This window comes from Thermobia domestica, chromosome 14 (assembly GCF_964235325.1).
Source record: "Thermobia domestica chromosome 14, izTheDome1.hap1.1, whole genome shotgun sequence".
Classification (NCBI taxonomy): Eukaryota; Metazoa; Arthropoda; class Insecta; order Zygentoma; family Lepismatidae; genus Thermobia; species Thermobia domestica.
In genome coordinates, this window is record NC_137467.1 from 18828229 (window position 1) to 18844961 (window position 16733).

Sequence of the window (16733 nt, forward strand, 5' to 3'; positions counted from 1 at the left end):
ATATACTTTTAACACGCCCTCACTCTTATACCTCTGGAAGCCAACTAACATGTCACAACTCGTTCAAACTCGACACTGACTGTGCCAAAGCTTTAGGCTACCGGGCTTACTAGTTAAATGAATACAACGTCGATAGATGGCACTGTGCAACTACATTCACCGTTCTTTTTGATCAGACCTTGTACAAGTTGCAAACTAATACGTAGACAATAGCTATGTTAGAAATGCGTATGTTACAATCAGAACCGTCTCATAAGGAAAGTCACATCAGTAAAAATTAAAGTTTTTCCGCTTGAAATTAAAAGAAGAAAACTTTTTAAACAGTGGTGCCCCCCCTTATGTCCATGACGCACCCCCCCAATTGTCTATCCGTAAGTGTTCTTCCATGAAAAAATCTTTTCGATTAATTTTTACACTCCCTGAAACATATTTATACAGATTTTAACCCCTCCCCCCAATATTTCAATGACGCACTTTGCGTCATAGGCCCCCCTTGTGGGCACCCCTGTTTTAAATGTGCTAATTGTTGTATACAACAATTAATATATTAGATAACTTTTATTCCCTAGGTTTTCAAGCGACAAAACTTAACTTTAACCAGTATGACTTCCTCACGAACCGCCTCTGGTTACAATCTATAATAGCTTTTGCTTCAAAATACACATATTCCCCGTACATTGATCACTTTTCAATGGAACCGATGATGACCAATATAGACAGGTTTCATTGTACATTTAAACATATCCTTTTTGAAATCAAAGAACTGACAAATTTTAAAAAGCCATATCTTACAGTACAATAACACTTCTCTGACTTATGAAACTCTGCACGTAAGAAATGAATGAAATAAACACACAAAATATAAAACAAATTCTCTTTTGTTTTAATTCGTTACAGAATAATAATAATAATTATAATAATAATAATACATTATTATACATTATTTGCACACAATACAAAGTATATTCCATCCTTGCTTCACATCACATCCAACAAGGCACGAACTTACATTTGACTAGCGCTTTCTCTAGTTCAATCACTCAACGTAGCAAAAATAGATTTCAATGAATAAGTCACAAAATGCACATCACTATCATTTACCTGAGTCATACATTAAGTAAATAAAATATCGTTAAGGCACTGCCTATTGTTCAACACTCACATCTGGTGGCATTTTCCACTGGCACTTTGTCATGTTACATGGAAGACTGCGTGAAAACGTCCGCCATTTGCAAATTTCTTCATGACCCTGAGGTATCCTCTGAACTATTTGGGTCGCCATTTTCTTGTTTGTCCTCTGATGACATTTGTTGTTCTTGTTCTTGTTCCGTGGGTGGTTGTGTTTCTTTTTCCTCTTTTGTTGTTGATGTATCTTGTTCTTTGTGGCTCTGTGATTCATCTCTAGTCTCTGTATTTGTATTTTCAGTCACGCATGACCTTTGACCTTCTTTACAACGTTCACATTCATTCTTGGTGTCCTCCGGCACTGTCACCTCCACAACCTCTGGTCCCTCATCCTCCTCCGCTGTTGGTTTGTTCTCATCATTCGGCTCTTCGTCGTCTTTCTCTTTACACATTTTGTTCTTCGCGTCGCCATTTTTAACCTACAACAAAAAAATAACCCATGTAAAGAATTACTGATATCATATTATAGGAAAATACATAACATTATACTGGATGTTTGTTGTATGTGAATGATTGTGGAAGGAAATGTAAATAAAAACATGGCTATATCATTTCGTAACTAGTATGCGTCAAAACGTTGTAAATAGTATAAAAATAGGTCCGAATTTGAGATGACTCAAAAGAATGATACAACACTGTAATCTATACTGTTATACGAGGGTTGTTTTTTCAACTATCGCTAACTCACCAGAGAAGAAGCACCTAAGATGAGGAAACGGAGATGTAACAAAGCTAGTCACTGCACGTCACCCACCCCCTACACCGATACACAGATTCTGTTGTTCAATCGTTGTGAGTAGCAAGCTTGAGAATACATCGAATGCAATCGAAGCGACTGCTATGAATAAATCTATGTGATTTGAAATTTCAGGGAACTCAGCAGACAATTCAAAAATCGCAATCTACGCCCTTCATGAACCATGTGATTCACGCGTTCAGCAAAATCGTCTCCCGCCATTGATTTCCATTCTTGACCATTGTCATCATGTAAATCGTTAAGTTCTTGTTTAAACTCTCTGCAGCAATCGAGTACAGAACCATCTCTTAGAAAGTTCCCGCCGTAATTTTTACACATTCGACGAAGAATGAGACTGTATTATACCCTTCCGCCTGGAGCAATAGAATTACATCATGTCGTTCACACTTCGTGGGCGCTTCGATTTTTCTCGATATGTTTTCAAGCTCTCTACTCCACAATAATTGAACGGAATAGTCTATCTATCTGAGCTGGAGATGGGGCGATGTCCAATGAACAGCTTTATCTTATCCCTGCTTCGTCATCTCACGTGGTTCTCACCTGGCTTAACGGAAGTTGAAAAAAAAAATAGTAGTCCTCATATAAAAGAGTAGAAGTAACTCACTTATCGGCCCCTAGCCATACTACTACATCTAGAAAAGTGAAATTTGGACACAAAACTGTTTTTATCACGAAAGGAAGTTTTTTTTTTTTTTTTTTTTTTTTTTTTTAACCCTTAACGAGTTTTCGTAACCATTTGGTTACACATTTTTTGATTTTGCCTATTGGGTTGAAAAGGGTTATATTTCGGTATTGTTCGTTGTAGTTATTTGTGTACACACTTTCTGCGATGGGAGAGCAGCTATTGCCCCCTTGTGACAACTCTGGTGAATTTTACGCGGGAAGTAGTGTGTGGATATGTCGTTGTTTTGCAATTAGTGCTGGAAGCAGACAGAAAATATTAAATACTGAAGGTAAGTAGTTTATGTTTTTATTTTCCTCGGTATGTTTTTCTTTGTAAGTCATTGGCCAACAATGTGCAAGTATAAAAACGGCATAATGTCAAAAATTGATTACTATTTATGATAAAAATATACTACGTAACCATTCGGTTACATTGTCCGGTAACGGATCAAACGTATACTTTGTACAGAAAAAATACTATATATTGGACTAGCTTATATTGATGTAACATTTGATATTTTTATAGAAAATCTAAGGTGAAAAAGAAACATAGTACTCTGTTTATTAGTCAAATTTTAAATTTCATACAAAGGTTTAATATGATATAGATATATATATAGGTGCAAAGGAGAAATATTGTGATAGGCTATTTATATTTTTGCAGGTGACTGTGTTTCGTCAAAAATGGATGAAGAACTTATCTCCGTTGATATATCCTATGGAAGAACACTAAGAATAAGGCCAACAGTAGTAAGGCCGAAATAAGGATTTCGGAACCTGATCTTACTTGCAGTGATTTAGATCCAGATTATATACCTAAGGTATAGTACAGAGTGACGCATCAGTCAGTTAAGACCCCTGTAGCACAGGAACGTCTTGGCATTCACATCCGATACCTGAGGTATAGTATAGAGTGAGGCATCGGTCAATTAAGACCCTTGTAGCACAGGAACGTCTTGGCATTCACATTTGGTTCATGGTATATGTTTTTCAGGTGGATAATGGACCATATTGTTTGACATGGTTACCCTGGCGGCCATTTTGGAAGCCATAATCTTGGATCCAACTTTGGATTTTTAAAATGGAAGGGAATATGTGGGGTATCATTTGACACGACCTCAATTTCAGGGAAATAGTGATGCAGTCCATTTCACCTACCGTTATTGGTTCAGAAGTTATTTTCTCACAAAGGGTGAAAATTTGGCATTACAGCATCATTTGCTCCATGTGCTATCCTTCTTGAGCAAGACACACTGCAAAGCGCCTCTGCCAATCCGCATGAATTCGCAACAGCATGTCCGGGTCAACGGTTTCACAATATTGCAAAATTCGATGCATCAGATGATGGATATCACGGATGGGTTCTTGATAAATAAGGTTCTTCAGATGACCCCAGAGAAGAGCTCTAGTGGCGTAAAATATAGGCCACTCTATCCGTCTTCGTCGCCCTATCCAATGTCCCAGAAATGGTCTATCGAGCCATTGGCGTAAACATAACGCATAGTGAGGTGGAGCTCAGTCTTGCTGAAAAATTATGGGAAATTCAAGAGAGAGGAGTCTGAGTTTTTAGTCGTGTACATTGATAACTTTTTACAAGTGTGAAATTAATGCAATATTTGGAAGGATGAAATGAAATTTTGAACTCTTCCAATAATGAGACAAAATCATTTAGGAGGATGTCCTATGGCAGAAGATAAGATTTTGTCAAAGAAAGGAGAGGAAATTATGATTATTATAGTGGTAACGATATCATGTTGTAAAGTGGATAAACAATAGGTGCGTAACGATCTGTAGCACGGTAGCAGGAATTCATCCACTAGAGTATGTAAAGAGGTATGACAAAGCGGAAAAAAATTGTGCGTGTCCTGATATCATCAACGTTATAGCAAACCCATGAGAAGTGTAGACAAGTCAAACGTGTTCATAGAACTCTGCCGTACACCAATGATATCCAAACAATGGTGTCTTAGAATTTTTGGGTACATGCTAGATTTAGTTCTTGTAAACAGCTTGTTACCTTACGAAAGAGAGTGTAACGTACTTAGGAAATCAGCCAAACATCTTAAAGTGTTTCGGGTTGATACTGCATCTGCACTAGTATCATGCAGAAAGCATAAACGAGGGAGACAATCTTTAGAAAGCTTGGGCGAACTTCAAGTGAAAATATGTCGACCTGTTGCTACGTGACCATGTGATGATACAAGGAAAGATTTTGTTGCTCACTGGCCAGCCTACACATCTAAGGGAAGATGTCGTTTTTGTAAGTCAGGAGTAACAAGCTCACTGAAGAATTTCTTTATGCGGTTCCATCTGTAAGTATATGTATCACGATAAGGAATGTTCTTGTCACTTGGTAATTGATATCCTTTGTAGACCCCTAAGTCATTGTTACACTACGTTTATACATTCAAATTTAAAAATTTAAAAATTGAAATAAAAAAAGAGAATATTCTATAAAACTACGCATATATTTGAATATAATATTCATTCAATCTGTATTTTCAGCGAAATGTAAATATTATTATTTTTTCTATGTGGACTCATAGATAGTACCTTACATTTTCTTATAAATTAATATTCGTGATTTAGATATTAAATCCTATAAAGTAAAGAACTCTTACCATTTTTCATTTACTTCTCGTTTCTTATGAGATTACTTTTCTTTATTACTATATGGCTACAAGTACTCAAAAATCACTTTACGGAAAATTGTGCAAAGTAACCATTTGGACACAACTCAGTTTTCGAAAACTATTGTCAGGAAAATTTAGAAAACTACTTTCAGATGATATACAGACCAAATAGACGACATACTGCAAATATCATAATTTTTTGATAATTTTCAAAGGTAGTGAACCGTTAAGGGTTAAATATGTATCTTAAACGATTAGGAGGAAGGGATTGTTAGAAAGAGAGGATTGATATTTTTTGTCTAGAATAGAACAGAGTAGCTCAAGAATTCATATATTTCAGCTTTTTTTTTTTTTTTTTTTTTTATCTCGGTTTTGAGGACAGAGACGGGGAGATAAGTGGCAATTTTATCAAATTTCTGATTTTTCTATTCTGTAAATGGCCAATGTGATGATTAAGTTGGAAGTGTGAAATTCGGTATGTAAACTCTTTATTAAAAATAAGGGTTCACGCGCTTCAAAAATTTTGCTTCTAAAGGAAAAAGAGTGCAATCTCTGGTACAATGGATAAACGCATACAAAACTCAGTTGGGGGAGCGAATCTTGCTTATCATTATTATCATTCATAATCATAATCATAATTTATTGCATCCGTTCATCGTCATACAACGAAATTGGACATGTCATTTATATATATACCAGTATACATAAACATACATACTATTATTACATATAGATTCTTATGGTTTCACTAATTTACTTACTATACATTTAATTTTACGTATACGAATTATTTTCTACATATTCTTCAACCGAGTAAAAGCAATGTTCTATCAAGTACCTTTTAAGTTTGGATCTAAAGCTATTGACAGAGACCTGATTTTTTATACATGATGGAAGTAGATTGTATAATAGAGTACCTTTGTGCGTAACTGATTTATTGTATATATTTGTCCTATGTACATGCAAGTGAATGTCGTCTTTACTTCTTGTGTTATAACTGTGAATGTCTTTATTAACAATAAATTCACTACTATGTTTTTTCAAATACATTAATATTTCGAACAAATACATTGAGGGAAGAGTCATTATTCCAAGTTCCTTAAAAATATTTCTGCAAGAAGAGTTCCATTTTACTCCTGCAAGTATTCTTACTACTTTCTTCTGTAGCCTAAAGATAGCAATACTTTTAGGTGCATTTCCCCAGAACATCAAACCATATTTTATTGTAGAATGAAAATTTGAGTAATATATAGACTTAGCTGTTTTTACATTAATCTTATCTCTTACACATCTAATTGCATAGCATAGTTTGCTTAGCTTACATGTTCTATATGTGGTTCCCAGTTGAAATTATTAGATATTTTAACTCCGAGAAAGGTAGCAGTTTCTACATATTTAACTGTTTTATTATTTATTTTTATTATTGCATTGGCTTGATTACTTTTACCATTGTTAAAATTTAAGGCACATGTTTTATTTACATTAATGATAAGGTCATTTTTATTCATCTAACTTGAAAGTTGGTTCATTGCCGTTTGGCAGTTTGAAGCTAATTCGCATTCATCTTTCCCACTAACTATTATGTTTGTATCATCTGCATATAAAGTCACACATGAACTATTAATACTTTCAGAAAGATCATTTATATAAAGAAGAAAGAGAAGTGGTCCTAGAATTGATCCTTGTGGTACTCCACGATTAATAATTTCTTCACTTGACACACATTTTTGAATTTTATTTTTAACTATTCCTGTGATTTCAGTTACTTGTTTCCGATCTTTAAGGTATGATTCAAACCATTTATTTGCTAAGCCTCTAATACCATAGCAACTAAGTTTTTCTAGCAATATATGATGATTTACTAAATCGAAGGCTTTTGTTAGGTCTAAAAATATTCCTATAGATAATTTTTTCTCATCCAGTAACTTTCTGTAGTTTTCTAGAAAATGAAAAATTGCTGTCTCAGTAGATTTACCTTTCAAGAAACCATGTTGTGTGTTGGATATAATAGAATATTTATTAATGAAATCCATAACCCGATTGAACATTATTTTTTCCAGAATTTTACCTATAATGGGTAGCAATGATATCGGTCTATAGTTTTCTATTTCATTGAGTTTACCTTTTTGGTGCAAAGGTTTAACTTTAGCAATCTTTAGTTTATCAGGAAAGGTTCCTGTGGCGATTGAAATATTTGAGAGATAACATAGTGGTTTAACTAAATATTTGTAACAACTTTTTAATAAATTGTTAGATAATTCGTCCGACCCAGCCGAATTCGAATTTTTCATTTGTTTTATTATGATGATTATTTCACTCTCTGTTACTGGTTTCAAGAATATAGATTTATCACATTTTTTAATTTTAAGTTCCGATAAGTTAGTTTTACTACTTCCTTTGTTTTTAATAAGAGTTTGCCCTACATTTGTGAAATATTTATTAAAAGACGTTGCTATGTCCTTTGGATTTGTCATGTTCACGCCCTCATAAATTATGCTATTTATATGGGTACTACGTATTTGCATGTTGAGCTCTTCTTTAATTATTTGCGTAATACATAATACTTATTTTAACACTATTTATCACTTTACGCTATTCTTGTTTAAAGTTTGCGAAATGTAGATCAAATGTCTACGTCGAATTTGATCAGGGAGAAATGGAAAGTGTTCTACCTGGTAATGCTAAATGTATGGGATAGGATAGATTTAACCACCATTAGATCACAGATCAATATCAACATTAAGAGCCTGACATAATAAAAATAATACAAAATTTACCATTTTTCTTTTCCTTGTTTTTCATAAGTGAAAGGAGATAATGAAATGCAACTTATCATAGATAATGTTATTCTACAACAGAAAATATAAACTTGAAGAATCTTCAGTGCTACCATCCACAGAAATTACAGTGTTGCAAGAATAACATTTCCCCCAGTAAAATAATAGTTTTATTTAGTATGTAATAAACAAAATAGTTTTCACATACAATTATTAAAATTAAATAATAATTTTATTTAAAAAGTAGTTCACAGGATACAAAAAAAAAAAAAAACTATACGTAATCAAATGCTATTGCGTTCGTTCCTCTAGTAGCTGCCTTAACGCCCCCGCCAAGTGAACTTTGTGGTGGGCAAACATCGTGTGCGTGGGTTTCCTCGGGGTTCTCCCGTTTCCTCCCACTTTCTTCATTCCACCATTTCATTCATTACTCATCATCGCCGTCTCCTTTAGCCTAACCGGCATAATTGTGGGACGTAAAACTCAAAGATTTCATTTCATAGCTGCCTTAACTTAGATTTTGGGAGAAATGTTATTCTGGTAACACTGTAATTTGTATGATTGGCAAACTGAAAATTCTTGAGGTTCATATTTTGTGTTGTAGAATAACATTATCTATGATTGTGTTAAGTTGCATTTCATTATCTCCTTTTACTTATGAAAAACAAGCAAAAGAAAAAAATGGTAAATTTTGTATTATTTTTAATATGTCAGATGCTTACGTTTAGTCATTTTACCTCAATTAGCTTTGTATTCTCCCCATTTCTTGATAGTTTTAGAAAAAATCAATCCTAACGTACAGGACATTTTTCGGCTATTATTTCTGGGAAGAACAAGAAAGAAAAAAACATAATTGGTCATATTCGTTTTACTTTAAAGTTATCCGTGCCATGACCACGATCAACGTGCAAAGTTAGGTAAATTTAGCTGAAATAGTCTTTAGAGAAAAACAGATTTTTTAAAAAAAGCTCATATCTGAACAAGAGCATATCACTTGTTCAGACCCAAAATGTTCTTTCAATTCGCTGTATCTCTTTTGTTTACTTTTCCGTGTAGAACTCTGTACAAAGTGGAGAGATATAAAGAATTACAGATTAATCAATGCCTTTTTTTTTTTTTATTTTAATAAGTACCTCTTAATAATACCATAAGCATTCAAGAAGAAAAGGTCACTCTTAACTAGCAGCCTTAATATTGGACTAAAGAAGAAATTGGCCAAGTGCTATATATGGAGCATTAGACTATATGGTTCAGAGACTTGGACACTACAGAAGTTAGAGAAGAAATATTTAGAAAGATTCGAAATGGGTGTTGGAGGAAGATGGAGAAGATAAAATGGACAGAAAGAGTAACAAACGAAGACGTTCTAAAACGGACAGGAGAGAAGAGAACTAGCCATCATCCTTCGCAGAAAGGCCAATTGGACTGAACACATCTTGCGAAGAAATTATCTTCTTCATACCACCATAGAAAGAAAGATGGAAGGAAGGATAAAATAGTATTATTCTTCTGCATTCCTGGTAAGCTGTAGTAATTTCCAATATTTCATATATTTTTTTAATGAGTATCCATTTTCAAAAACCACAATGGCTTAAATCATAATAAGCAGTAAGATATTCACATACTTTGTGCTTCAGTTTTTTTTTCTTTAATTTCCATAAATTGAAGTATTACTACGAAGCAGTACATTTTTGAAAAAAAAAAAAAAAAAAACCTAGTAATTATATTGAGAGCATCGCACTCCTATACGTTCCTCCATAAAATTATGTTACTGTAGGTGTGATATCGTCTAGTTTATGTTATTTTAATCTGGTAGGTATTTTAGAGTATTGATTCTCAACCTTTTTGACACGACACACTACTGAACGTCGAGGACATCGCAACACACTCCTTTGATATTTTTATTATAAATAATAATAGTAATAACTATTATAATAGTATAACAAATTAGTCTTTATAATGACTGTATATAGCACTGAGCATTATCACTACTACTGGAGAACTTGATTGGTACAGTCTGTCTCTATTTTAACTAATTATTATTAAATTCTTCATGATTTTTAAATTCTAAAATTTCGCGACGCATGTTAGGGGACTGCGTGATACACCACTATGTCGCGATACATCTGTTGAGAACCACTGTTTTAGAGAACTAACTGCTTCTGTAAAGCTTCTCTTGACATGGTCTTCTACACTCATTAGACGACAAATATGAAACGAATGCGAGTACGGCAATTTATATAAATTACCACTGATGATGAAGCTCAAAACATGTGAAGATCTTACTACATGAGTTAAGCCGCTGAAACCATTGAAAATGGATACTCGCTTAAGATGTCCGAAATATCAGAAATTACTACAGTCTACTAGGAATACAAAAGGTTAATGCTATGTTTATCTTGTAAAATGTATTTCACACATTCTATTAGTAAATAATACCAGAGATATCTAAGAGCTATGAAACGATAATCATGGCTGCTGTACTGTGTGATGCTTACTCTGAGGGAAGAACGTAGACTGAAAGTATTTAAGAACAAGATCCTGAGATGAATATTCGGACCCAAAAGACGGGAATGGGGAATGGCGGAAAAGTTCATAACAAGAAACTGCATAATTTGTACCGTTTACCAAACATTAGGGTCATCAGGTCTAGGAGGCTCAGATGGGCAGGTAATGTAGCGAAAATGGAAGAAATTAGGAAGACTTTGAAAGCTTTAACTGAAAATCCAATCGGAAAACGACCATTAGGAAGACCTAGGCGCAAATGAGGGGACAATATTAAGATGGGTTTCGCAGAAATAGGAATACAAAGTAGAAACTGGATTTAGTTGGCTAAAGATAGATGTCAATGGAGAGCTTTTGTGAACGCGGCATTGAACCTCCGGGTTCCATAGGCGATGGAGTTAGTTAGTTAGTTAGTTAGTTAATTAGATCTCTTAAGAGCATATACTTAGAAACAGAGGCTACCAAAAGCACAGAAAATTGAACTCTAAAGCTATATAATTCAAATTATACGAAGTAAATGTGGGCGTAAATAAGCATGAATGAAATGATTGATCAAGATGAATAATTCATTTGCAGCGAGTTGATATCTTTAATAGATTAAATATTACGTAAAATTTCCAAATTTTCTGCGTGGTTGCAAAGTAAAATAACGGTAGCCTAGAAGTTGTAGGCTCAAGACAGAAACAAAATATATTTTCCATTGAAATATTACAAAACGCCGTTGCAAATTTAGATAGAATAGATTAGGTGCATTTTAAGATAGTACGTTGCGTTCGCTCGATTGCTTAAGGTACTGAAAATACATAACTTTTTATATATATATATATATATATATATATTTTCTTTCGGATATGTCTGTGTCCAAAACTACGTATTTCTGGACCATATTTATAGTTTCCTCCTGATCTAAGATACTTGCTCACTTTTTTTTTATAGTGTTGATTACAAACTATCGCTGTATATAATTAACTGTTCAAGATCTGAATATTATCCCATTAATTCACGAGATACCTATGTGAGAATGTAATAGAGTTATGGGAGGTAATCTTTGTCAGACTATAATTTCCTTATCTTTAACAGTTATGTAGGATAACCAAGTTTACGTTTATTTATTTATGTATTTATTATTATTATTATTATTATTATTATTTGTAAAATACGAAGTCTTGGTTTGAGAAACCTATAATATAGTCCCCTCCCTCAATATCTCCGCCTTGCCGCGGTGGGCGAGGGGGGGCTTGCGTGCTCTAATGATCCCAAGAGCTATGCCGGAGATAGTTTCGCTATCAGAGGGCTTCCCATGCCGAACAGGTCTTTAGGGGTAGGGGTCAGACGAAGAGAGATAGTATGGTAGTGGGCAGCAGTTCTACCATTACCACACTGAGGCTGAAGATGATTGACATCGGCAAGGCTCAGATGTGGACAAAAACAGGCAGGGGCAGGATGTCCTCTATGGCTGTTTCACTGCGAGGTGGAAGGACCTGGGACACCACCACTTTACTCAGTCCTTAGGAAACAACATGGAAAGAGAAATAAGAGAATGTAATATTAGGAAATACGACACTACTGTTTCACAGAGGATCGTCCCCGGCAGTGGAGGGAAACAAAGCAGGGCCTCCTCGGTTGTCATCAAACGAAACCCTTGCCGGATGGGAACCTGGAATGGGCGATCGCTGTTATAGTGTGGAAAACTGGAAAACCTGAAGAAAGAAATAGAACGCATGAAGATAGATATCTTGGGAATCAACGAAGTTAGGTGGCCTGATGGAGGAGACATGTGGAGCGGGGACTTCAGAATGATTTACTCAGGAGCTGCAAACGGTACGGCAGGAGTCAGTTTTGTCTTGAATAAGAAGATAGGAGAGAAAGTCATAGGCAGTTGGAAATACAATGAAAGGAAGATAGCAATGTTGAAGATAGCAACCGAACCGAGAAATATGACGATAATCCAAGTATATATGCCTACATCAAGCTGCACAGATGAGGAAGTAGAAGAAACCTATGAGCAAATAGAAGAAGTATTGATGAAAGTTCAAGACCAGAACAATTTAATCATCATGGGTGACTGGAACGCAGTAGTCGACGAAGGCAAAGAAGAGAATGTAACTGAGAATTTCGGCCCAGGAGAAAGGAATGCAAGAGGTACACGATTAGTTGAGTTCTGCGAAAGCCATAATCTGACTGTAACGAACACACTCTTCGAACAACCACTAAGAAGAAGATACACATGGACAAGACCAGTAGACAAAGAAAGATATTAAATAGACTATATACTGGTCCGACAAGCATTTTGAAATCAAGTGAAGAACAGTAAGAGTTACCCAGAAACAGACGTTGACTCAGACCATAATTTAGTTTTGATGAAGAGCGAACTCCAGCTAAAGAGGAAAAGGGTGGTAGCACCAAATAAAAGATGGAACACAATCAAGCTAAGAAGAGATGAAAATATAGAAAGGAAATTTGCAAATGCGACAAAAAGACGTCTATGGTAGCTTTAACAGGGGATGAGATCGACTCGAAAGGGGAAGCCATGAAAGCAGGGATTACAAAAGCTGACGACGAGAACATAGGAAGAGAAACGAGAACCCAATATAAACCCTGGATAACAACAGAAATATTGGAAATGATGGAGCACAGAAGACAGTTCAAGATAACAAACAAAGAAGAGGAATACAGAAGGTGCAGAAATCACATGAACAAAGAAGTAAAGAAGGTCAGAGAAAACTGGCTAAACAACTTGGGCAAAGAAATTGAGGAAAATGTAGTCAAAGGCAATACAGAAACGGCATATAGAAAGGTTAGAAAACAGTTCGGTAAGAAAAAGAAACGCACAGACATTATCATAGACAAGGATGGAACAACGCTAATAGGAGAGGAGCAGATAACAAGAAGATGGAATACATTGAAGAACTCTATAAAGGAGATACAGTGAATGAAGAAGAGATAGAAAAGGAAGAAGACATCGATGAAAATGAATTAGGACCATCAATTTTACAGTGCAAATTTGACAATGCTTTGGAGAAAATGCAACATGGTAAAGTCCCAGAAATAGATCAAATACCAACGGAAGTGATTAAGAATCTCGGAATAGCAACAAAGAAGAAACCATTTAATCTTATTAATGAAATGTACATCTCGGGAAAAATACTAAGAGACTTCGAGAAAAGCATATTGGTACCTATCCCTAAGAGAAAAGACGCACGGAAATGCGAAGAACACAGAACGTTAGCTTTGTTTTCCCATGCATCAAAAATACTGTGCAAAATTATCGCACGACGAATAGAAGGGAAGATCGAAGAACGGTTATCGGATGAACAGTTTGGATTCAGAAGGAAAAAGGGAACAAGGGAAGCAATATTGAGTCTACGGTTAATCATGGAACAGCACATTAAAATAAACAAACCAATTGTGATAGCGTTTGTAGATATAGAGAAAGCTTTTGACAACGTAGATTGGAATATTGTGTTCAGAGCGTTGAGGAATCTGAAGGTGGATTACAGAGACAGAAGAATAATATACCAACTTTATAGGAACCAGACAGCTGTTATAACAAGAGATCAGAAGGAAGCAAGAATAAGTAAAGGAGTGAGGTAAGGATGTGGACTTTCACCTCTCCTGTTCAACATCTACAGAGGGTAATCAGAAAAATGGAAACACCTGCAGTTGGCAACACGTCAGATGTATGGGTTGGCAGTGGTGTCGTGGCGCCCGCAGCGCCGGACCGCTGGTGGTGGTGTGTTAGGTCGGTCTCCATACTACGTCAGGCGCAGTGGAACAGCAGTGTCCAGTGGCTGCAGCAGTTGAAGGAAGTGTAAAATGGGAGACCTCTCAGAGTTTCAAAGAGGGCAAATTGTTGGTGCGCGGTTATGTGGAGTGAGTGTGAGGGCAGTGGCTACTGTGTTAGGTGTGTCGCGTGGGACAGTGTCGAAGATGATGACGGTCTACACAACACACGGGAAAACCACATCGGGGAAGCGGAACAGTGGGCGGAAGAAAATCATGAGTGACAGGTCACGCCGGATATTAAAGCGCATTGTCACGCAGAACCGTCGTGCCATTGCGGAGCAAGTGACGGAGGAACTCAATCAGCACCTCCCCCACCCTGTTTCGACAATCACAGTCTGCCGCGAATTACATGACATGAACTTACGGGGTCGTGTTGCACGGGCAAAACCGCTCATCAGGGACCATAACGCTTTCGCACGCCTCAAATAGTGCCGCGACCATGCAACTTGGACCGTTGAGGACTGGAAACGTGTGATAGTGTGTGAGTCATCCTTCACCCTATTCTCAACCACGGGCCGTGTTTATGTGTGGAGAACGCCGAAAGAAGCTTATGATCTGCAGTGTCTCCACCCAACTGTGAAACATGGCGGCGGCTCGGTGATGCTGTGGGCCGCCATATCATGGTTTTCATTGGGTCCTGTGGTCACACTTAGCGGACGAATCACTGCCAACGATTATGTCGCAATTTTAGGAGACCACTTGCATCCTATGGTTCGGATGTTGTTCCCGGACAATGACGCCCACTTCTAGGATGATAATGCACCCATTCACACAGCTGGCATTGTTGCAGCGTGGTTTGAGGAACATCGGGATGAAGTTCAACACCTCCCCTGGCCCGCCCAATCCCCAGATCTCAACATAATTGAACATCTGTGGTCCGTCTTGGAAACACGACTCCGGCGACGATTTCCACCTCCATCCTCTCTTACAGAACTGGCCGATGCCCTGCACGAGGAATGGTGTACAATTCCACTTGCTACCATTCACGACCTCTATGCCTCCATCCCACGTCGCATCAAGGCTGTTCTGAAGGCGAAAGGTGGCCCGACAGCATATTAATCTGGTAAGTTGGAATTTCGTTCAGGTGTTTATATTTTTCTGATCACCATCTGTATATAGAAGAGGCTATGAAAGAAATCTTTGAGAAAAACGAGAAAGGCGTAAAAGTAAATTGTCAGGTTTTATCACAATAAGATTCACTGATGGCATAGTACTGATAGCGGAGAACGGTGAGGACTTGCAGGAAGCACTTTAAAACTTGAACGACCAACTGGAAAAAAACATGCAAAATAAAAATAAATAAGAAGAAAACGAAAGTGATAAAGTGCACAAGAGCAGGATAGGAAAAGGCAAACGTATGGCTAGATGGAGAGAAAATCGAAGGCGTTAAGACGTTCCCCTATTTAGGAAGTCTAATATCCTCGGAGGGAAGAAGTGAAAAAAAACGTAAGTTCCAGAATAGCGCAGGCTAAACAAGCATTCAATACGAAAAGAGGACTGCTAACATCAAGAAATGTGTCGCTGGACGTTCGATAACGATTTATTAAGACACTGGTATGGAGCGTGGCGATGTACGGATCAGAGACGTGGACACTGAGAAAAGCTGAAACATCCAAGCTGGAAGCATTTGAAATGTGGGGTTGGCGCAGAATGCTGCGCATATCATGGACCGAAAAGAAAAGGAATGAAGACGTAGTAAAGGAAGCTAATGAAGGACGACAGATCGTGAAGATAATAGGAAAAAGAACATGCTTGGCCATCTTCGGCACTCCGATTGAACCAGCGTGTTGATAAGAGAGAAAGGCAGAAGGAAAACCAAGACCAAGGATAGAATATCTAGATGCAGTTACGAAGAAGAGACCTTATCAAAGTATAAAACAGCTCACCTAAGCGAGAGAAAAGTTTTAAAAGTTTTATGTTGCCCACCAACCTATGGTTGAGGTGAACAAGAAGAAGATAATATGGTCATATGATCGAAGTTCCCATATCATCTATATTTTATATTAACTGATCTTATGTAGACCCCGCGCCTTCTCTGGCCCGCATACATATATAATGCTTCACAATTGCCAAGCAACAAATACATATTGACCCATTACTTGTGTTCACACGACTTAGTACCAGTATACAACTATTAGTTATGAGCTATATATATATACACACCTCTACGTGATTTCCATTTGCTTTTTTGGTGCATCCGTTGCTGGTAGTGACAGATACTAACTCTTGGCTGCCCCGATGAGTCTGACTGCAACAATGCATTTGTTGGCAAGATTCTTGTTGACACTGAAGAAAACATTCTTGAGCTTGTACTAAGGCAGGACTGGTCGACTGAAAAAGAAAGGACGAAAAAATATACAGTAAAACCTGTCTTCAACGGACCCTTTATTAAACGGAAAACTGTCTTAAACGGAAATATTTCACGGT

At 36.7% G+C, this 16733-nt stretch overlaps 1 protein-coding gene across 6 annotated transcripts in view; it reads right to left on the reverse strand.

Annotated features, from left to right (window-relative positions):
* Window positions 1-860: 860 nt before the first annotated feature.
* The window catches only part of ZnT77C (Zinc transporter 77C), a 389840-nt gene continuing 373967 nt past the window's right edge, over window positions 861-16733 (reverse strand). For all 6 annotated transcript variants that reach the window (XM_081737767.1, XM_081737765.1, XM_081737766.1 and 3 more), the window contains 2 exons: window positions 16470-16637; window positions 861-1604 (listed from right to left, as the gene is read on the reverse strand). In XM_081737767.1, coding sequence (XP_081593893.1) covers window positions 1242-1604; window positions 16470-16637 — 531 coding nt within the window. In that variant the 3' untranslated portion in view covers window positions 861-1241. The remainder of the gene's footprint in view (window positions 1605-16469; window positions 16638-16733) is intronic.